We start from the raw sequence: 17,449 nt of genomic DNA on the forward strand, positions 1-17,449 counted from the left end.
AATAGGAAAAACAAAACAAGAGTCCTTCCAATATGTAAACTGGATGACTCCGAAGAAGGATTGATGCATTAAATAAAATAGTTTACAGCACAAAATACTAGCAGTTTTTAAAAGAAATCATTTTAAAATTCACAATGATACGTGGACAAAAATAATGCTATTTCACTTTTCTTCATTTACTTCCAATTAAAGATGCTTATAAAGTAAAATAAAATCTCCCCTGAACTAAAAAAATGTTTCATTTTTGGGGTTCTGGCTTAAACAATTTTAGTAGGAAATACCTGTAGGTGCTGTATTCTGCTAACTCAAATAGTTGACCTTAAAAATAAAATCAGCAACCGCTTGGTCAGTAATTTAGATATTATACATTATTTCAACCAATATAACCAGGAATTCAAGAAAAAGAAAGTACTTCCAGCATTATACATGAAATCATTTGGTTTAACATCACACCTTATAGTTGGCAGTTATCTGCACAGAAATTTAAAATTTTTCCCGGGGCCAGCCTCGTGGCTGTGTGGTTAAGTTTGCGTGCTCCGCTTCAGCGGCCCAGGGTTTCGCTGGTTCAGATTCTGGGCACAGACATGGCACCACTCATCAAGCCACGCTGAGGCGGCGTCCCACATAGCACAACCAGAGGCACTCACAACTAGAATATACAACTATGTACTGGGGAGCTTTGGGAAGAAGAAAAAGAAAAAAAAAAAAAAAAGATTGGCAACAGTTGGTAGCTCAGGTGCCAATCTTTAAAAATAAAAAAAAAATTTCCCATGTTGTTGAATCATCTAAAAGCTGTCTAATTAAACCTCATTTGGCAGAACAAACAATAAATAAATGAAAAGACTTGCTAAATAGGTAATTGGGGTATGGCTTCATTTTCCTGCTTTGTTTTAAAAAACTGGAGATACCTCCCACAAGACCAGATAATTTCACATGGAGATGACAGGTCTCCAGTGTGTTATTAACCTGCTCTCTTCTATTGTCTGCTGTCCTTTTCAAATTCAATGCTCCACTGTTCTCTTAGATTCTATTACCTCTCTCTGTCACCAGCTGTTCCCTGGGCAACATAATTTCCAATGTGAGTTACTGCTATATTTGCCTTGGATGATTACATCAAAATCTAAACGACAACCTGGATCCTCAGACTGCAAGTGCACATCAAGTTTCAGGAAACCCTGATGCACAATGATCAGCTGGTAAAGTTACTAGACTTTACAATAAAGAAAGACTCTTTATGGGTATTCAGACAGAAACATCAAGTCTCCCAGGGAGGCGAGAGGAGGCAGGGGTGACTCCAAGCCTCTCCACTGCAACATCAAATGCTACACGACATTGCAGCAATGTCTCCAGAATTCTGATGGAGAGGAAATATGACAACATGACCCAGCCAACTATCCTTTACAAATAAAGGAAACAGACAAGCATTCCCAAAACATGCCAGAACTCAGAAAATACGGCAACCACGAAACTTTCCTGAAATAGTACCTTAATGAAATCTAATAACTCCAAGATGAATCAAAATAAACTCAGGAACAGACAAGTTGTGATAAGAGGACTGGCACTAAACAATGAATCCACTTTAATATACAACTAAACTTTACTCTAGGAATTAGGAGCATATGAAATAACCGAATTCTGACTATGTGAAATAAAGAATATGAAATAACCGAATTCTGACTATGTGAAATAAAGAATATGAAATAACCGAATTCTGACTATGTGAAATAAAGAATATGAAATAACTGAATTCTGACTATGTGAAATAAAGAATATGAAGTTATGTAATTATTTGGACATTGTGAAGGTTCATAACATTGGGAGTTGGAGGGAAATGGAGTTGGGAGAAAGCATAAGGGCAATAATTTCTTCATTTTCATAGCACGAGTCTAAAGTTGAAATAATTTTTAAAACTATGATCACAACACTCAATGTTTTTCTGAATCTTGTTGTGCTCAAGAAATTTATCTAAATTTCAGTAGTTCTTTCAAATTCACTCAAGTTATCCTGTTAAAAGTAAAATTTATTTTGGCATCGATTTTTTCTTTGTAACTTTTTCCTGTGTTGTTTTAATCTTTTATAATCATCATGTCTGTCTTTTTGTAAACACAATAAGGGCAGTAAGGGTTTCTTTTTAATGTCTAAGAATGGTTGAGAAACATTTTTGTAAGACACTAACTAAAACTGCTCACAATAGAAGGATTTTTAAAGTAGCAATGAAGAAAAGAAGTGTTTAGGATTTTTTTAAAATCTGGTAAGTCATCAAAATTTATACACAGACATCAAGATACTCAATTATTCAGGAAAGAATCACCTTGCTTAGATAACAGGACAAAATTAGAAAGTACTATGTAAAAAGCAAGAAAACTTTTTAAGATCACAGAGTAAAAAAAGTCATATAACATGTTAAGACACCATCTAAGACACTGACATGGCAGGAAAAAGGCTGCTTAAGAAATTCCATTCTTTCAACAAACATTTATTAAATATGTGCAAACCAGGCACCACATTGAGCCCTAGGAAAAGGCAGGGATGCAGTCGAAGTGGCGGTGAGGAGGAGCAGGCCTGGTAGAGAGACATGAGGCGTGGTGCTGGCAAGCACCAAGGAAGAAACGGACCCTGGTGGAGGTGGTAAGAATGAGAATTCACGTTCTCTAACCTAGCCAACCCTGGGTGGATGGTGGAACTGTTAATCCAGATTAGGAATACAAAACGAAAGAGGTCTGGGGTTGGGGAACCGGGAGGAAAAACAATCTAAAGTAGTAAGGCACATCTTAACTTAGATTTGCAGCAAGAAGGAAGTTTCATTAACAGCAGACACTATCTGCTGAACATCAAGCTTAACCCATATGTAATAGGTTTCTTGAGAAATTATGCAACCAGACCCTACAGGAAATTATGCTGAGAAGAGTGTGGAGGACTAACGTGGAATTCTTGTCAGGAGGACAAAGAGTAGAAGTAGTGGTTTTGATAACCGCACTGTTGGAGGACTGCACAGATCTGCAGTTACTGATTAGGGAATGCACTGAAGAGGGCCTCACATCCAACCTGCTGACCACCACACACAACAGAGATCAGTTACACTTCTTCTCTCTTGGTGAGGTGGGCTGGATCCTTTGCATGTAAATTAGCCCCTTAGATTTATGGGAGGCAGGGAGGTAAGGAGTTACTGGCTAAGTTAAGATGAACATTCTTCCATCACTTCCTCCTGCAGAAGGTCAGAAAGACCTTTTGCCTGTGCCTAGAGAGCTCTCACTGGGAAAGTCTTAAGAGTTCTCAAAGACCATTTATTAGTAGACTCAAAGTCAGGCATCTCTCAGCAATAGTGCCAGATGCCAGAAGACTTGCCATATACTCCTACAGGTTTCCAGATGGGAAAATAAAGAGAAGATATGACCGGAACTCTATAGTAAAAGTAGGCAGAAAGATCCCACGTGGACTCTCTCCTTTAGAAAGGAAAGCCCAGAACAGCTCAAGGACACAGTGAGGCAAGAACTTACCCCACCTCCTCGCCCCTACTCCGTGCGTACTTCTATTTCATGTAGCTAGAATGTGCAACTCTTCCAGCTGAGTCAGCAAAAGGAAGAAATAGAAAAAGATCTCATGTACATCTGGTGGCCACTTGGAATTGGGAGTGAGCTTGCACCTTCTCACGCCCAGATACATGCCACAGCCACCTGCAGACAGAGTCTTTCTAAGGCCTGTAGAGGAGCACTGACTCCAGAGGTGAAGACACTTTTCTATACTTAGAGAAAGTACACTATCCAACAGATACAGTTCCTAGTACTTGGGGGAGAAACATTAGTTATCTAAGAGGTACTTAGTTTGAGTTTTCAAACTGTGAACGTGCATCTCTAAACATAATCTATAAATAGTCAGATATGGACTTCAGAGATAAATTAACTGATTAATCATCTTGCTGGGCTGTTGGCTGGTATATACAAAGTCAAATCTTACTATAATTTAAAAGATCCTAGAGGAAGAGAGAAGGAGAAAGGTTCAGATTCCTGAGGCATGAACTGATGAGCTATATGGGGAAATAAAGCCCTTCTAGAGCATAGCATCAGAGTTATGTTCAAAAGCATAGCAAGTAACAGATAGGCCTGGGTTGAATACAAGGTGCCCCTTTACTAACTGGATGACTTTGGGAAAGTTATTTAAAGAGTCTGTAAAATGAACACAATTTACCTTTTATTTTGGCCGGAGGAGTACTTACTGGATGGTAACAGAAGGGACTTTGGGTTTCTGTTAACATTCTGCTTATCAATCTGGGTGCTGGTACATAGGTACGTTCAACTTGTGAAAATTCTTCAAGTTATACACTTGCGAGCTGGACACTTTTCTATATGTATATTATGCTTCAATAAAAGCGATAAAAGGTTTTCATAACAAAGTATTGTTTTAAGAAAATGAGACTAGACAATGATTTGGCAGGGCACATATTAGAGCATGGAGGAAGTAGGCAGAATTAAAAGGAGCCACTGTGAACAAAATAATCTAAAAAGCTCGGACGAGTTTCCATAAACTACAGTTTAAAAGTATTCCATGTGTTCTTTCCTGAAGTGAAATCCATAAGTTATGAATGTGGTTACATAAAACAAGAATGTATGTTTTAATGGGGAAAACTGACTTGTTTCCTGACCGCTATTTCCTTCTCTTACCTAATTTGTCTCTGAGCCAACAAAAAAAAAGAAGTAATAAGTAATTTTCATTTCTTTAACTATTCTGTTTTAGAGAGTTTACTAGCAAATATTAAAATTAATTCCTCTTATTTACATATTTAATTTGCAAGGATTTCCAGAAGAATTTTTCAAACAATAAGGTTAAAATCTAGGGATCAACATTTTAAATAATCCACCACCCGAGATTTTGATAAAGGTGGTTTAAAACTGGTTTTGAAAAACAATGATTTCTTTTGATGTAAGCCAACTTTCACGTTCCTCTAGCTATGCATGTTAAAGATGACTAGATGGTTAAGAGATTCATTCTCCTACAATGAGGTATTTCACCCAAAGCTGGCATTGGGCAAAATTGTAAGGTAGATGATATTTATCTTTGAGATTCCCTCTATTTCATTTTCAATTTCCTCATTTTTACTACTCTTTGTCCTGTAAAGTTCATTGAGAAGGGACTTGATAATCATTCTAAAAGTTAATTAGTTACTCCATCCACCAAAGTACTGGGTTTCATGAAGCTCAAATCTTCATGTAATAAGGAACAAATTCCAAGTGTAGAATCTCAGTAACAAGCTGACAGCACAGGTGCTGATGGTGACGGGAGAGGGCATTCTGACTCACCTAACCATTACGCTGGTCCATCGCTGAACCTTCCTTACAAAGCAGTTTCTGACCCATGAAAATAGGAATGAAAAATAAAACTGTGATAATTAATTTTGCTATTTCTAGCTTCTGGACAAAGAAAGATGAATCTTAGAGTTTATGGGTAGTTTGGCTACTTTTCTGTGTTTAAAATCAAGAGTAAGAGGCAGCTTTAGCTAACACGCCAAAATGAGCTTAAGGGATAAGAGAGACAAATTTAAGCCCTTTGGCCTTTAGTGTGACACTAAAGAAAGAAAAATTTTAAATAAGCATAGTGTTATGGTCACGCCAGCATTTCTCCTATTTAATGAAATATAAATTATTGATGTTGACTAATCTAAGACATATGTGCCTGAAAAGACTACTGTCAGGATAATATACTGCAGGAACGATGGGGTGCAGCAATACCAGGAGTGGAAGGTTTGTAATGTGATTTTTAAAAAAGTGAACTAATGATCTCAGCAAACTATAAATAGAGGGGTACTTCCTCAACTTGATAAAGAACATCTACAAAAAACCCTATAGCTAACATCATACTTACACAGTGAGAAACTGGAAGCTTTCCTGTTAAGATCAGGAAAAGACAAAGATGTCCCCTCTCACCACTCCTTTTAAACATCCTACTGGAAGTCCTATCTAATGCAGCAAGAAAAGCAAATAAAAGATATACAGATTGGGACAGAAGAAATAAAATTGTCTTTATTTACAGATGACATGATTGTCTATGGAGAAAATCTGACCAAAGAAGTAGATAAAAGAACCGACAAAAAAACCCTCCTGGAACTGATAAGTGATTAGAGAAAGGCTGCACGATACAAGGTTGACGTGTAAGTCAACTGCTTTCTAACAGGCTAGCAATGAACAACTGGAGTTTGAAATGAAAAACTATTTACATTACCACCAAAAAGAAAAGAAAAAAGACAGACAGATTTAGGTATAAATCTAATAAAATATGTACAAGATCTATATAAGGCAAACTACAAAACTTATGAAAGAAAATCAAAGAAGAACTAAACAAATGGAGAGAGATTCCTTGTTCACGGATAGGCAGCCTCAATATTGTTAAGGTGTCAATTATTCCCAAGCTGATCTCTAGATTCAAGGCAATCTAAATCAAAATCCCAGCCTCTTATTTTGCGGTTCTCATCAGGCTGATTCTAAAGTTTCTTTGGAGAGGCAAAAGACCTAGATCATGGAACAGAACGGAGAACCCCACAACAGACCCACAAACACAATCAACTGGTCTTTAACAATGGAGCAAAGGCAATTCAATGGAGAAAGCACAGTGCTGGAACAATGAGACATCCACATGCAGGAAAAAAAAGGGAAGAAGTTTAGCCACAGACTTTACACCCTTCACAAATACTAACTTAAAATGGACCACAGGCTTAAACGTAAAATGCAAAACTATAAAGCTCCTAGAATATAACATAGGAGAAAATCCAGATGACTCCAGGCTTGGTGATAACGTTTTAGATACAATACCAAGGTATAACCCATGAAAGAAAGAACTGATAAGGTGGACTTCATTAAAATTAAAAACTTCTGCTCTGTGAGAGAGACTGTCAAGAGAATGAAAAGACAAGCCACAGATGAGGAGGAAATATTTGCTGCAGACACAGTATCTGATAGAGGAGTGTTATCCAGAATAAAAGAATTCGTCAAACTCCACAGTAAGAAAACAAACAACTCAATTAAAAAATGAGCAAAAGATCTGAATAGACACCTCACTAAAGAAGATATACAGATGGAAAATAAGCATTATGAAAAGATGCTCAACATCATATGCCATTAGGGAAGTGCTAACTAAAACAACCATGAGATACCAAAACACACCTATCAGAATCACCAAAACCCAAAATACTGACAACACCAAATGCTGGTGAGGATGTGGAGCAACAGGAAAGGTCATCATTGCTGGTGGGAATGCAAAAATGGTACAGCCGTTTGGCAGTTTCTTACAAAACTAAACATACTCTTTCCATACGATCAATTGCACTCCCTGGTATTTAACCAAAGGAGTTGAAAACTTATGTCCACAAAAAAACTTGCACAGATGTTTATAGCAGCTTTATTCATAATTGCCAAAACTTGGAAGGAAGTAATCAAGATATCCTTCAGTGAGTGAATGGGTAAATAAACTGTGCTACATCCAGACAATGGAGTATTATTCAGCACCAAAAAGAAATGAGCTATCAAGCCCTGAAAAGACATGGAGGAACCTTAAATGCATATTACTAAGTTAAATAAGCCAATCTGAAAAGGCTACATACTGTATAGTTCCAATTAAACATTGTGGAAAAGGCAAAACTGGAGACAGTAAAAAGATCAGTGGTTACCAGGAGTTTGGGGAGAGAGAAGGATGAAGAGGTGGAGCACAGGGGACTGTTAGGGCAGCGAAAATAATCTGTATGGTCCTATAACGGTGGATTCATGTCATAACACATTTGTCAAAACCAACAGACCATACAGTACCAAGAACGAACTCTCATGTAAACTATGGACCTTGGACGATGATGATGTGTCACCGTTGGTTCGCTGATTGTAACAAATGTTCCACTCTTACGTGGGATTTGGTTGGTAGGGGAAGCTGTGCATGTGTGGAGGTATATGGGAACTGTGTCTATTTTCGACTTAATTTTGCCCAAAACAGCTCTAAATAATAAAGTATATATAGTGAACCAATGCTAACATTAGTTACAACACTTTTGTATTCTCTGTAGTTCTCATTCACTTTGAGACACGGAAAAACTGAAGTTTTGTTCTAATTCTCCGAGAGTCCAAACTTACTAGTTGTATTGTGTGATGGCTTCTATATTCATCTTCACTCCGAAGACGCTGTTGGAATTTTTCATTGTGTTTTGCAATACAAATTTCCTATAAATACATAAAATATGTTTTAATATAAGTGAAATCTGAAAGACAAAACACCACACCAGGGTTTACTTGATAAGTTAAATTTTAAACTTCACAATATACCCACATAGCAAAATACCAATGCTACCTCTGGCTTTTTGTCTGGAGTATTGAAGCAGCATAAGCCAAATAACCGGGGTCTTAAAAAGACTCTTCTATTGAACTATTAACTTCTCTAGAACTCCCATTTCTCTTTTTATGGAGGGAGACGGATGGGCCAACGTAGCGTGGAAGGAGGCGTCCTGAAATAATCTCAAAGGTCTCTTTCAGCTCTGAAGTCTGTGGCCAGAAGATTCTAAGTCATATTGTACACTTTAAACTAGTCTGGGAAAAAAAGGATACACAATTTTTGGCTTAAAGTCTGTATTCTTAAGCTGTCTCTGATGCGTTAAAGAATATAATTTTGACTGGACTGGTTTAAACATTTTCATAAAATCTGAATCTTCTGGTCAGAGACCTCAGAGTTAAAAGAGACCTTAAAGATTAGAAAATCAGAATTATAAAGAAAATATAGGTGTGCTTATTCTACTCACATGAAAATAAAAACATATTACTAAAATAGGAGATACATGCTTCTTCACAAAATAATGCACTATCTCTGGCACGGTTTTAGTGGTACCACGCTGTCTTCATTTTCCCTGGGTCCTTTGGGAGAAGTCCTCCAGATAAAAGGGTTAACATTCATTGCCAACACTCTCAAAGCTACACCAGAAGATCACTCTTCTAACTAGAGAAAGTCACACAATGAATGACCTTTTAAGCCAGTAAACTATATTTTAAAGCAATTGTTTCTATCATATTCTTCACCCACACTGGGTTGACTCTATTGCCTAACAAGTATTCATCATGAAATGAACCTGTCCCAGGCCGTCTCCAGGGGAAAACAAGGGTAGTAATACACAGCAACGTGATATAGTGATATACTGACTCAGCACTGAGCCACAGAGACTTGGGACAGAGCCCTCCCTCTGCCCCACACTGGCCACACTTCCTTGGGTGACTGATTTAACCACCGGAAGCCCTGGTTCCCTTGGTTATGAGGACACAGGCCCACGATCCCTTAACAAGAACAGAGGTCAGATGTGTTTTGAAATTAAAATTTTGTTCAGATTTTAGAAAGATGACATGCTGCATATATCATATATTACCCAGTAACTCCAAGAGGCTCTGAAGCAGCACCCCACAATAAGTAATACTAATATTTTTTCAGTGAAATAAATGAACAAAGTAAGTGGGACAAAGAAATAAGTAACTACTTCATATCAGTTCGGGTCTGGGTTTGCCACCAAATCAAGTATGAGAACGCTATCGGTTTTCGGAGCTTTCCAGATTTCAGGCAAAAAATTATCTCATTTGGCTATTGGGAGAATTAAAGAAGATAAAATACATAAAGAACAATGTTCTTTCTACTATTCTTCTTGAAAAGTTTAATCATGAAGCAGAGACTTCAGTTCCTCAGGGCACAGGCAGAGACCATCCTTGTCTTTGAAGAGGAGAGGCAGGGCTGACTCACTTACAATCAGAACCACCCTGGGGATGAAATCCTATTGTGGGTGCCAGATAAGCCAAGCAGCCAGTGAACCCGGGCACTGAACCCGGGCACGCTGACATGGAGACAACAAGGAAGACAAGACGATGCTACATCAAGAGGCATATTTTGATCTTTTGTATGGTATGGTTGTGTCACATTCTCTTTCTTTTTAGGACTTAGTGTTTCTAGTTTTCTCTTTCTAGCCTCCTCCTTCGGTCTACAATTCGGCCACCTCAGTTGGTGGGCTTGAGTGGCTGGGGGCAGGGAGGGGGGAGGGCAAAACCATTTAGAGCTCCTGACTCCGTGTGAGGTGATGGGTTGCAGCAGATCTGAGGCTGCTGGGGTCAATGGGCAGATTCCCTAGGGGTGAGCTTCCCCAGCTCTGACTTAGATTAAAATACGAATGAAGAGTGAAGACTGTGTGTTAAATTGATATGAGCCTCTATGTGTGTATATATAATTCCTTCAAGACTGAGATCAGCGCTCGGACTTAACTGCAGAACACCACTGGCCTCCTTAAATAACGAGGAGCAGGAGCTGCATCACATGGGATTCTGTAGTCATGCCTTTTAGCAGTCACCTTCAGGGTGGCTGAGGTGAAAAGCACATCTGGCTATTGTAATGTGTTTAAGAGGGCAATTCTTGGAGAACTACACATGTTTAATATAATGGCCTGAGGACTGAGAAGGGGTACTTCTCACTTAGTTTTAAAAGATATGCAGGTATTAGTGACAAACCGGATTAAAATTATTAGATATGGTCAAGGATTAATTAATAAAAACAAGATTTAAAACTAAGGCTACATATTCAATAAATACTTAACCTATTATACCTTTTTATTTCTGAGGTAGGCTTTCTTGGCCGAAACCCGTCCACGTCTTGCTTCCAGCTGGCGCGCCTTCTGCTGGAGTTTCTGGAGCTCTTCCCTCTGTAAGTGCACAGACGTGGCCGTCTCCTCCTTCTCCAGCATGGCCTCCATGCTTTCGTACGTGTCATAGTACACCACTTCGTCTCTCTTCTCTGTCACAGAAGAGCAACAAGGGCATGGGCTGTGAAGCCAGACAGAATGAGGTTCTAACCCACTCATGGGCTCTGTAACCTTGGGCAAAGCCATTACCTCTTGAGTTTCTTTGTAAAATAGTGATTATTAGGAAATACGCCTTATAAGGTGAATGTGTGCACAGTACTTAGCAGTGTCTAGCACACAGTTAAGTGCTCAATAAATGCTAAATATCATCCTCCTCCCTCATCCTCCAAATTCAACATTTTTGAGAATACACATTCTGGCTGAAATAACTTTTACCAAGGAGTATGATAACACATACTGGCACTGCGGAGTCTACTAAACCACTTGTTTGACTTTAGGAACTTCTTTTTTTCTTTTAGAGATTTTTTTTTTCCTTTTTCTCTCCATAGCCCCCCGGTATATAGTTGTATATTCTTCGTTGTGGGTCCTTCTAGTTGTGGCATGTGGGACGCCGCCTCAGCGTGGTTTGATGAGCAGTGCCATGTCCGCTCCCAGGATTCGAACCAACGAAACACTGGGCCACCTGCAGCGGAGCGCGTGAACTTAACCACTCGGCCACGGCGCCAGCCCCAGTTAGGAACTTCTTAAAAAGGTTTTACATTAAGACTTTATTTAATCTCAACAAAAGAAACGTAGCTGACCATGTCCTTGTCCATTTTTCCTACGTATTTAATCTGTTGTGGGTTTATGTGGTTAAACGTACCCGATATAAGTCTTTTGATGCTTTCCAGTTGTGCTGTCAACAGTAACTCTTCACACTTCAAGATTTCAAACTGTACTTCATACAACTGAAGTTGCAGATCATAATAATCAGCTTCTAACTGATCCAATCTGGCTATGGCTTCTGTACCACCCTGCAAACTCTGCATCTGCAACGAAAATAAAAATAAGAACATTAGTTGGTGGGGACAAGAAAAAAAATCAAGTTGTGATTAGAAAAGAACACTAATCAGACAGGATAATCCATGAAGCAACTGTTCTAAGATACTTGTAGGCAAGAAATGATGATTTTAAAAAAGACAAAAGCAGTAATAATCAAAACATATGGCTTTGGAAATAACTAGGCAAACATGGTAAAAATACAGTTTTTAAAGTTTATTTACATTACAGTTTATTCATATTTAGGATGATAATCTATTATTCTAATTGTCCTGACATAAATATTAATAGCGTCCCTTTTCACTCTCAAAAGTGCATGCTAAGTTATGCATTTATCCTTTTCATATAAGATGTATGACTACGATTAGGCCATAATGGGTGGGTTACAACAGAAGGGTAAAAGTTTGGTCAACTCCACACATCTGGGGCTGTGTTTTGCTCCATGGTCACAGCTTGGTAGCTTCTAGGATCTGTCGACTAGAGAGCAAGGTGAGTGAGTGTGAGTGGAGCAGCAAGACAGAACTCCTCTTCATGGAAATTCTTGCAATCTACTGCTAACGATCACTATTAGTACCTTTAAGTAAATGCAATAGCATCTTTAAGTAAATCCAGGGTCTGACACTGAACCTAAGGTGGGATTCAGAAATTTCTGGCCATGTCTCATGAAGTGGTGGGTGGTCCTGCATGAGGTTTGATGCAAATATTTTGAACTGCAAAGCAACAGTTAGGCTGCAGTCTAAATGTATAATGGCAGACATTAAAAAAAAAAACCACTGAATTAAACGCAGTGCTATTTAATAAACGTTATAAAAATTTTATAAGTAAATATTTACTAAATTATCTAAGTTGTAACCAATGATCCTGATGCATTAGGAAATATTTCATGGGTAACAAACAATAAATACAGAACAAACCCCAAGGTGTTTAATTACAGTGGTTCATGGAGGGGAATGCTGACAAAATGAAATTCTGCTGTTTTTGTCCTAGGTCACAAAATAGGAACTGTGGAGGGATTTCTTTCCTGAGACTCCCAGCCTCACTTTAAATTACAAACATCCCTTCACACACTGTCTTGGGGCTCTTGTCCAACTCTGGAGACCACAGCCTCAGGATGCATCTACCTCTGCCATCTGCACCCACACTCTCTGTGAGCACAGCACACTAACAGTTAAAATATATAATGTTAGAAGGCTTTAAGAAGGCTCTAAGTGGGGAATTATAATCAGTTAAGTTAAAACCTCAGTGTGCAAGAGTCTAAAAACCTTCCTCTAAGATCATTCCAGGGACACCCTTCAGGCCCAGGCTGTCAGTTCTGTCTTCACCGCCTCCAGTTCTCTTCAGCAGAAAAGTGACCATTACCTGCCACGTTTAGGACACTGAGCTAAGGCTTCCGCTAGCACTCTCCATGTCTGTCTCTCCTATCCACTCCTTTGGCTAAGGAAGGAAGTGGACAGGCCCCTGATGACACACCTTCACACTGTCAGCCACTCCAACTGCAAGCAGAGCAGTACTCTGATCCCTGCCCTGGGCCCATGTACTTTAAAAACACTTGAGACGCAGAGTGATCCAGAATACAGCAAATAGCAAATAGCAAACTGAGAAAGCAAGGGGGTATTTTTCTTACAAGAAGTGACCTCACCCCCAATCTTCTGGGTCAGTGAGTTCTATTCAGAGCCAGGGAGTCCAGAGGTTGATTTGCCGTGGCTGGGCTCAAAAGGACAAAACCCCATCAGAGACAGAGGTACAGATGAGGGATCTGTGAAATCCCAACCTCTGAGACAACAAGCAACAGGGCAGTGGGAGGCCTCAGGCAAAGGAAAAGGATGGCAGGACCAGAGCAGAGAGGACTTTTATCGGATAAGCTAAAGAGAAAGGAATGAGACAAGTCAGAGAAATCAGGGACGCCAAAATGGTGCTCTGAGGTTTATCTAAACTTCAATAGGGCAGCGAAATCCTCAGTGAAAGGCATGGAGAGGTATGAGGCTATGCTGCTCCAAATCCCTGCCCTATAACATCTGAAGTTTCCAGACTGGTTTGTTCCCGGTACCTGACTCAGCTGACAGCCACAGAACTAAGGGAACAGAAATCCAGAGTGGAAGGAGCACTGATTCCAGACAAAGGAGCAGTGCAGAGAAGGTGGGTGCCACAGCTGGGTGTCTTTGTTATATGTGGGGGCAGTGCTTCCCTGGGCAGGAAGGAAGTGTAAAATGTAGGTTAAGTGCTCAAAAAAGTAGACAATGGGGGCCAGCCCAGTGATGCAGTGGTTAAGTTCACACACTCCACTTCAGTGGCCTGGGTTTGTGGGTTCAAGTCCCAGGCACAGACCTATACACTGCTCATCAAGCCATGTGGTGGCGGCATCCCATATACAAAATAGAGGAAGTTTGGCACAGATGTTAGCTCAGGGACAATTTTCCTCAGCAAAAAAAAAAAGTAGACAATCAAGTGCCAACAAAAACTTTGCTACCTTGAAATTTTGTTCAGCTTCACTTTCATCCTTTTAAACAAACTGCTACTATCAGGATATCAAGACCCCAAAGCAAACTGTGACTTCTCAATGTAACCCAGGTAATACACCAGCAATGCTGGAGCCACACCCAATTCTCCCAATTCCTAGGAGAATGGCCTTTTCACTAGACAAAAGTAGGGAGCATCATTCTAATAAATATGCAAAAGAAACGAAGAAAAATGTTTTTACAATAACTGTAGCAAGGAAATGAAGTACCAGTGGATGTCCATATACCCGCATAAGTACACCATATACTACTGACCCCACAGATGAGCACTCCACCATGCACAATAATGACACAGGTTTCACGTGTACCTATTTTGACAACCATATCATGAAACCAGATATAAAGCAATTTATACACACTAATAACACCTCTGTCCTGCCTTTTACCCCACTGTGCTAGAAACAGAAAACCTCATGACAGGTGAGGGGCTGTGACAACAGAGCTTTCAGAGAATCTGTGGGTTCAGTCATTCATTCAACAAATACTCACTGAGCACCCACCTCTGTCTGAGATCAAGTACGCAGTAAACAAGAAGTGAGTGAGGGTTCAAAAAGTAGGCATAAAAACCATACACAGCCTGAGAGAAATAACAGTAAAGGCAAACTCTCAATCAATACTACCCCTTTTATGTGAAAAAGATGGAAAAAACATAAGACTTAGAACCAGACAAACCTGAATATAAATACAGGTCCCACCAATAACAGCTGCATAAATATGGATAATACATACAAGCTGACAGAATTATCTGGAATTTCACATTTCAGAAATCTTGGAAAACTAAAAATATCCACAATTTCTTTGCTATCAAAACCTAATCACATAATCCATTTGTAGGAAAACATAATCTGAATTGATATGAGTCTCTATTCCATTTAATGTAAATATCCATCTGTTTCATTATTGGAATAGTAACACACGTCTGGAAGTTATATGCTATAAATTACCTTTCTAAAATCTGAAAAATCTAGAATTCTGAAACATACCTGGCCTCCGGGGTTCAGATAATGGCTTAAGGGCTTACAGCATAAAGGGTTATAGTTGAGAATTAAATGAGATAGTATACCTAAAGCACTATGGACAGGACCTGAAATATTTAAAGCATTTCTATTATCTTTTTTTTGTAACCATGACCAAAATGTAATTTAGATAGCTAAAATAGAATTTCATAATTAAGTAATATAAATTAAAACTTTTAGAGTGGAACCTAGCTTTTTGAACTTAGAGACTTTAACATTTCTAGTGTGCAGATATGGAATAGACTTACAGATAAATAAATTAAAAACAAAAAACTAGCCTTCCTGCCTGAAGAAGCACCCCAGCTTCTCCACCTCTGTTCAGATTGTGTCCACATGCAAGCTCCTTGCTGTTGAAACTTTTTGACAAGGCCTATATGAAATTCCAGTAAATGTCTTAAGCATGGGAATTATATTTTTCTCATCTTTGTATTCCCTTCCATGATACTGGCATAATAACCTAACATAGATCAGAGTAATATCTAATATTTATTGGTTTCTTACTCTATGCCAGGCACTGTGCTAAATGCTTTATATACATTAACTCATGGAATCATAACCCTCCTAGAAGTTATATCATATTTTACAGAGAGGTTAAGTAATTCACCCACAGTTACATAAGCAGTTAGTTTGCAGAATCAGGATCTACAGAGTTGTTCTATCTGAAATAGTAGCCACAAGACACATGTGGCTATTTAAATTGAAATAAAATAAAAAAATTCTGTTCCTCTGTCACATCAGCCACATTTCAAGAGTTTGATACACATGTGTCTAGCAGGTACCCTATTGGAAAGTGCAGAAATAGAACATTGCCATCATTGCAGGAAGTTCTATCTAGATCCTAAACTTCTATCCACTATGGTATACTGCACATGCTCAATAAATACTTGATGACTTAAATAAAACTGACATAGGGGAATATAACCTTAATTAATCATAATCTAGCTTATGCTTTTAGGAGAAAGACAAAATTACGAAATATAAGGAACTAGCTTCAGGAGTGGTATATATTCAGCTCAATATTCTAGCAGTTTTTACGTTCACAGAGATGACCTCAAGGAATCACAAAGTTTTAAAAAGGAACGGATGGAGAACGGTTAAAATCCTCTGCCAAGACAAGAAAGCACATTGATGTATTGTTAGAACCTTCAACCACAAGGAGTGAAATCCAGAGTTTTCAGGTTAACTCCTGTTAGCCAGAGAACGTAGTTACAGAAGCTAACAGTCTACAAGTTTATTGAGAGATGTGTACTTTCTATGATTTGTTTCATGATGGCATCTTAATTTTAGTATCTCCTATTTCAGTTAATAACTACAAAGAGAATCCCCTTATTTCATTGATAAATTTTATTTTAATAACACCTCTAACACATCCTACTCCTAACCCTGCGTGATTATGTGTTTTTTAATCTTGTCCAACGGCTTAAAATATATCTGATGTGATCTGTGAAGAATGCAGATCTGAAAGCAAAAGTGTACGTGTGTGGTCAGATGGCGCTGTTATTTTTGAGTCTGGACTTGAGGGGGAGTATACTATTTAAAGGGTAATTTAAAGCAGCTACAACTAATTAAACTCATCCTGGATTCTTTCAAAAGTATTAGGCCAAAAATACACTGATATTTCAGGAGTTTCTGATGGGAAAATCTGAACACCAGAGGACAATCTGGAATCAGAGGGTCAGGTACAGATGATTTGGGAACCTACTCAACTTGTGGCAAAGCTGTGTGTATACATGTATTTCCCTGAGGTCAGTGTTCCTAGCTTTCAAATTCTGAATCGGCAGGAGTCTGTGACCTAGAAAGGACAAGAATGACTACACTCAAGACTCAGAAATAAATAAAAAGGAGATCGATTAAAAGGAATGGTACTTACTCCTAAGTGTAAGGAAAATTTAAAACTCAAATAGAATTTTGCTTGCCTCAGAGATATTTAACATTTCAGCATTTAGAAATTTTATTTCAAGTTCAGCATCATACTCCTGGCAAATATTACTAAATATTTTCAATTTAATTTCTAATTTTAATTTTGAAAGTGTTTTGTTTTGTCGCATCAGAAAGAAGTTTTTTGTTTTTAAAATAACGTAAGGAGACACAGCACACTGCCATTTTTGTAAAGAACAAAAGTCTCCTCCTAACTTAAATCACAGGGTCGCACTGGGTTAGACAGCCTCCACCGGCACAGCGTTTGTTTGGGACGGACTTAATCACTCACATTTGCCGCTTCTCATGAGTAATGCGGTCAGCTTGAATTT

General features: G+C 38.6%; 1 protein-coding gene across 2 annotated transcripts in view; it reads right to left on the minus strand.

Annotated features, from left to right (window-relative positions):
• JMY (junction mediating and regulatory protein, p53 cofactor) overlaps nt 1-17,449 on the minus strand; it is a 103,992-nt gene that overhangs the window by 12,947 nt on the left and 73,596 nt on the right. For both annotated transcript variants that reach the window (XM_046665836.1, XM_046665837.1), the window contains exons 5-7: nt 11,493-11,658; nt 10,595-10,782; nt 8,106-8,192 (exon numbers count right to left, since the gene is read on the minus strand). In XM_046665836.1, the coding sequence (XP_046521792.1) occupies nt 8,106-8,192; nt 10,595-10,782; nt 11,493-11,658 (441 nt within the window). The remainder of the gene's footprint in view (nt 1-8,105; nt 8,193-10,594; nt 10,783-11,492; nt 11,659-17,449) is intronic.

This window comes from Equus quagga, chromosome 7, assembly GCF_021613505.1.
Source record: "Equus quagga isolate Etosha38 chromosome 7, UCLA_HA_Equagga_1.0, whole genome shotgun sequence".
Lineage (NCBI taxonomy): Eukaryota > Metazoa > Chordata > Mammalia > Perissodactyla > Equidae > Equus > Equus quagga.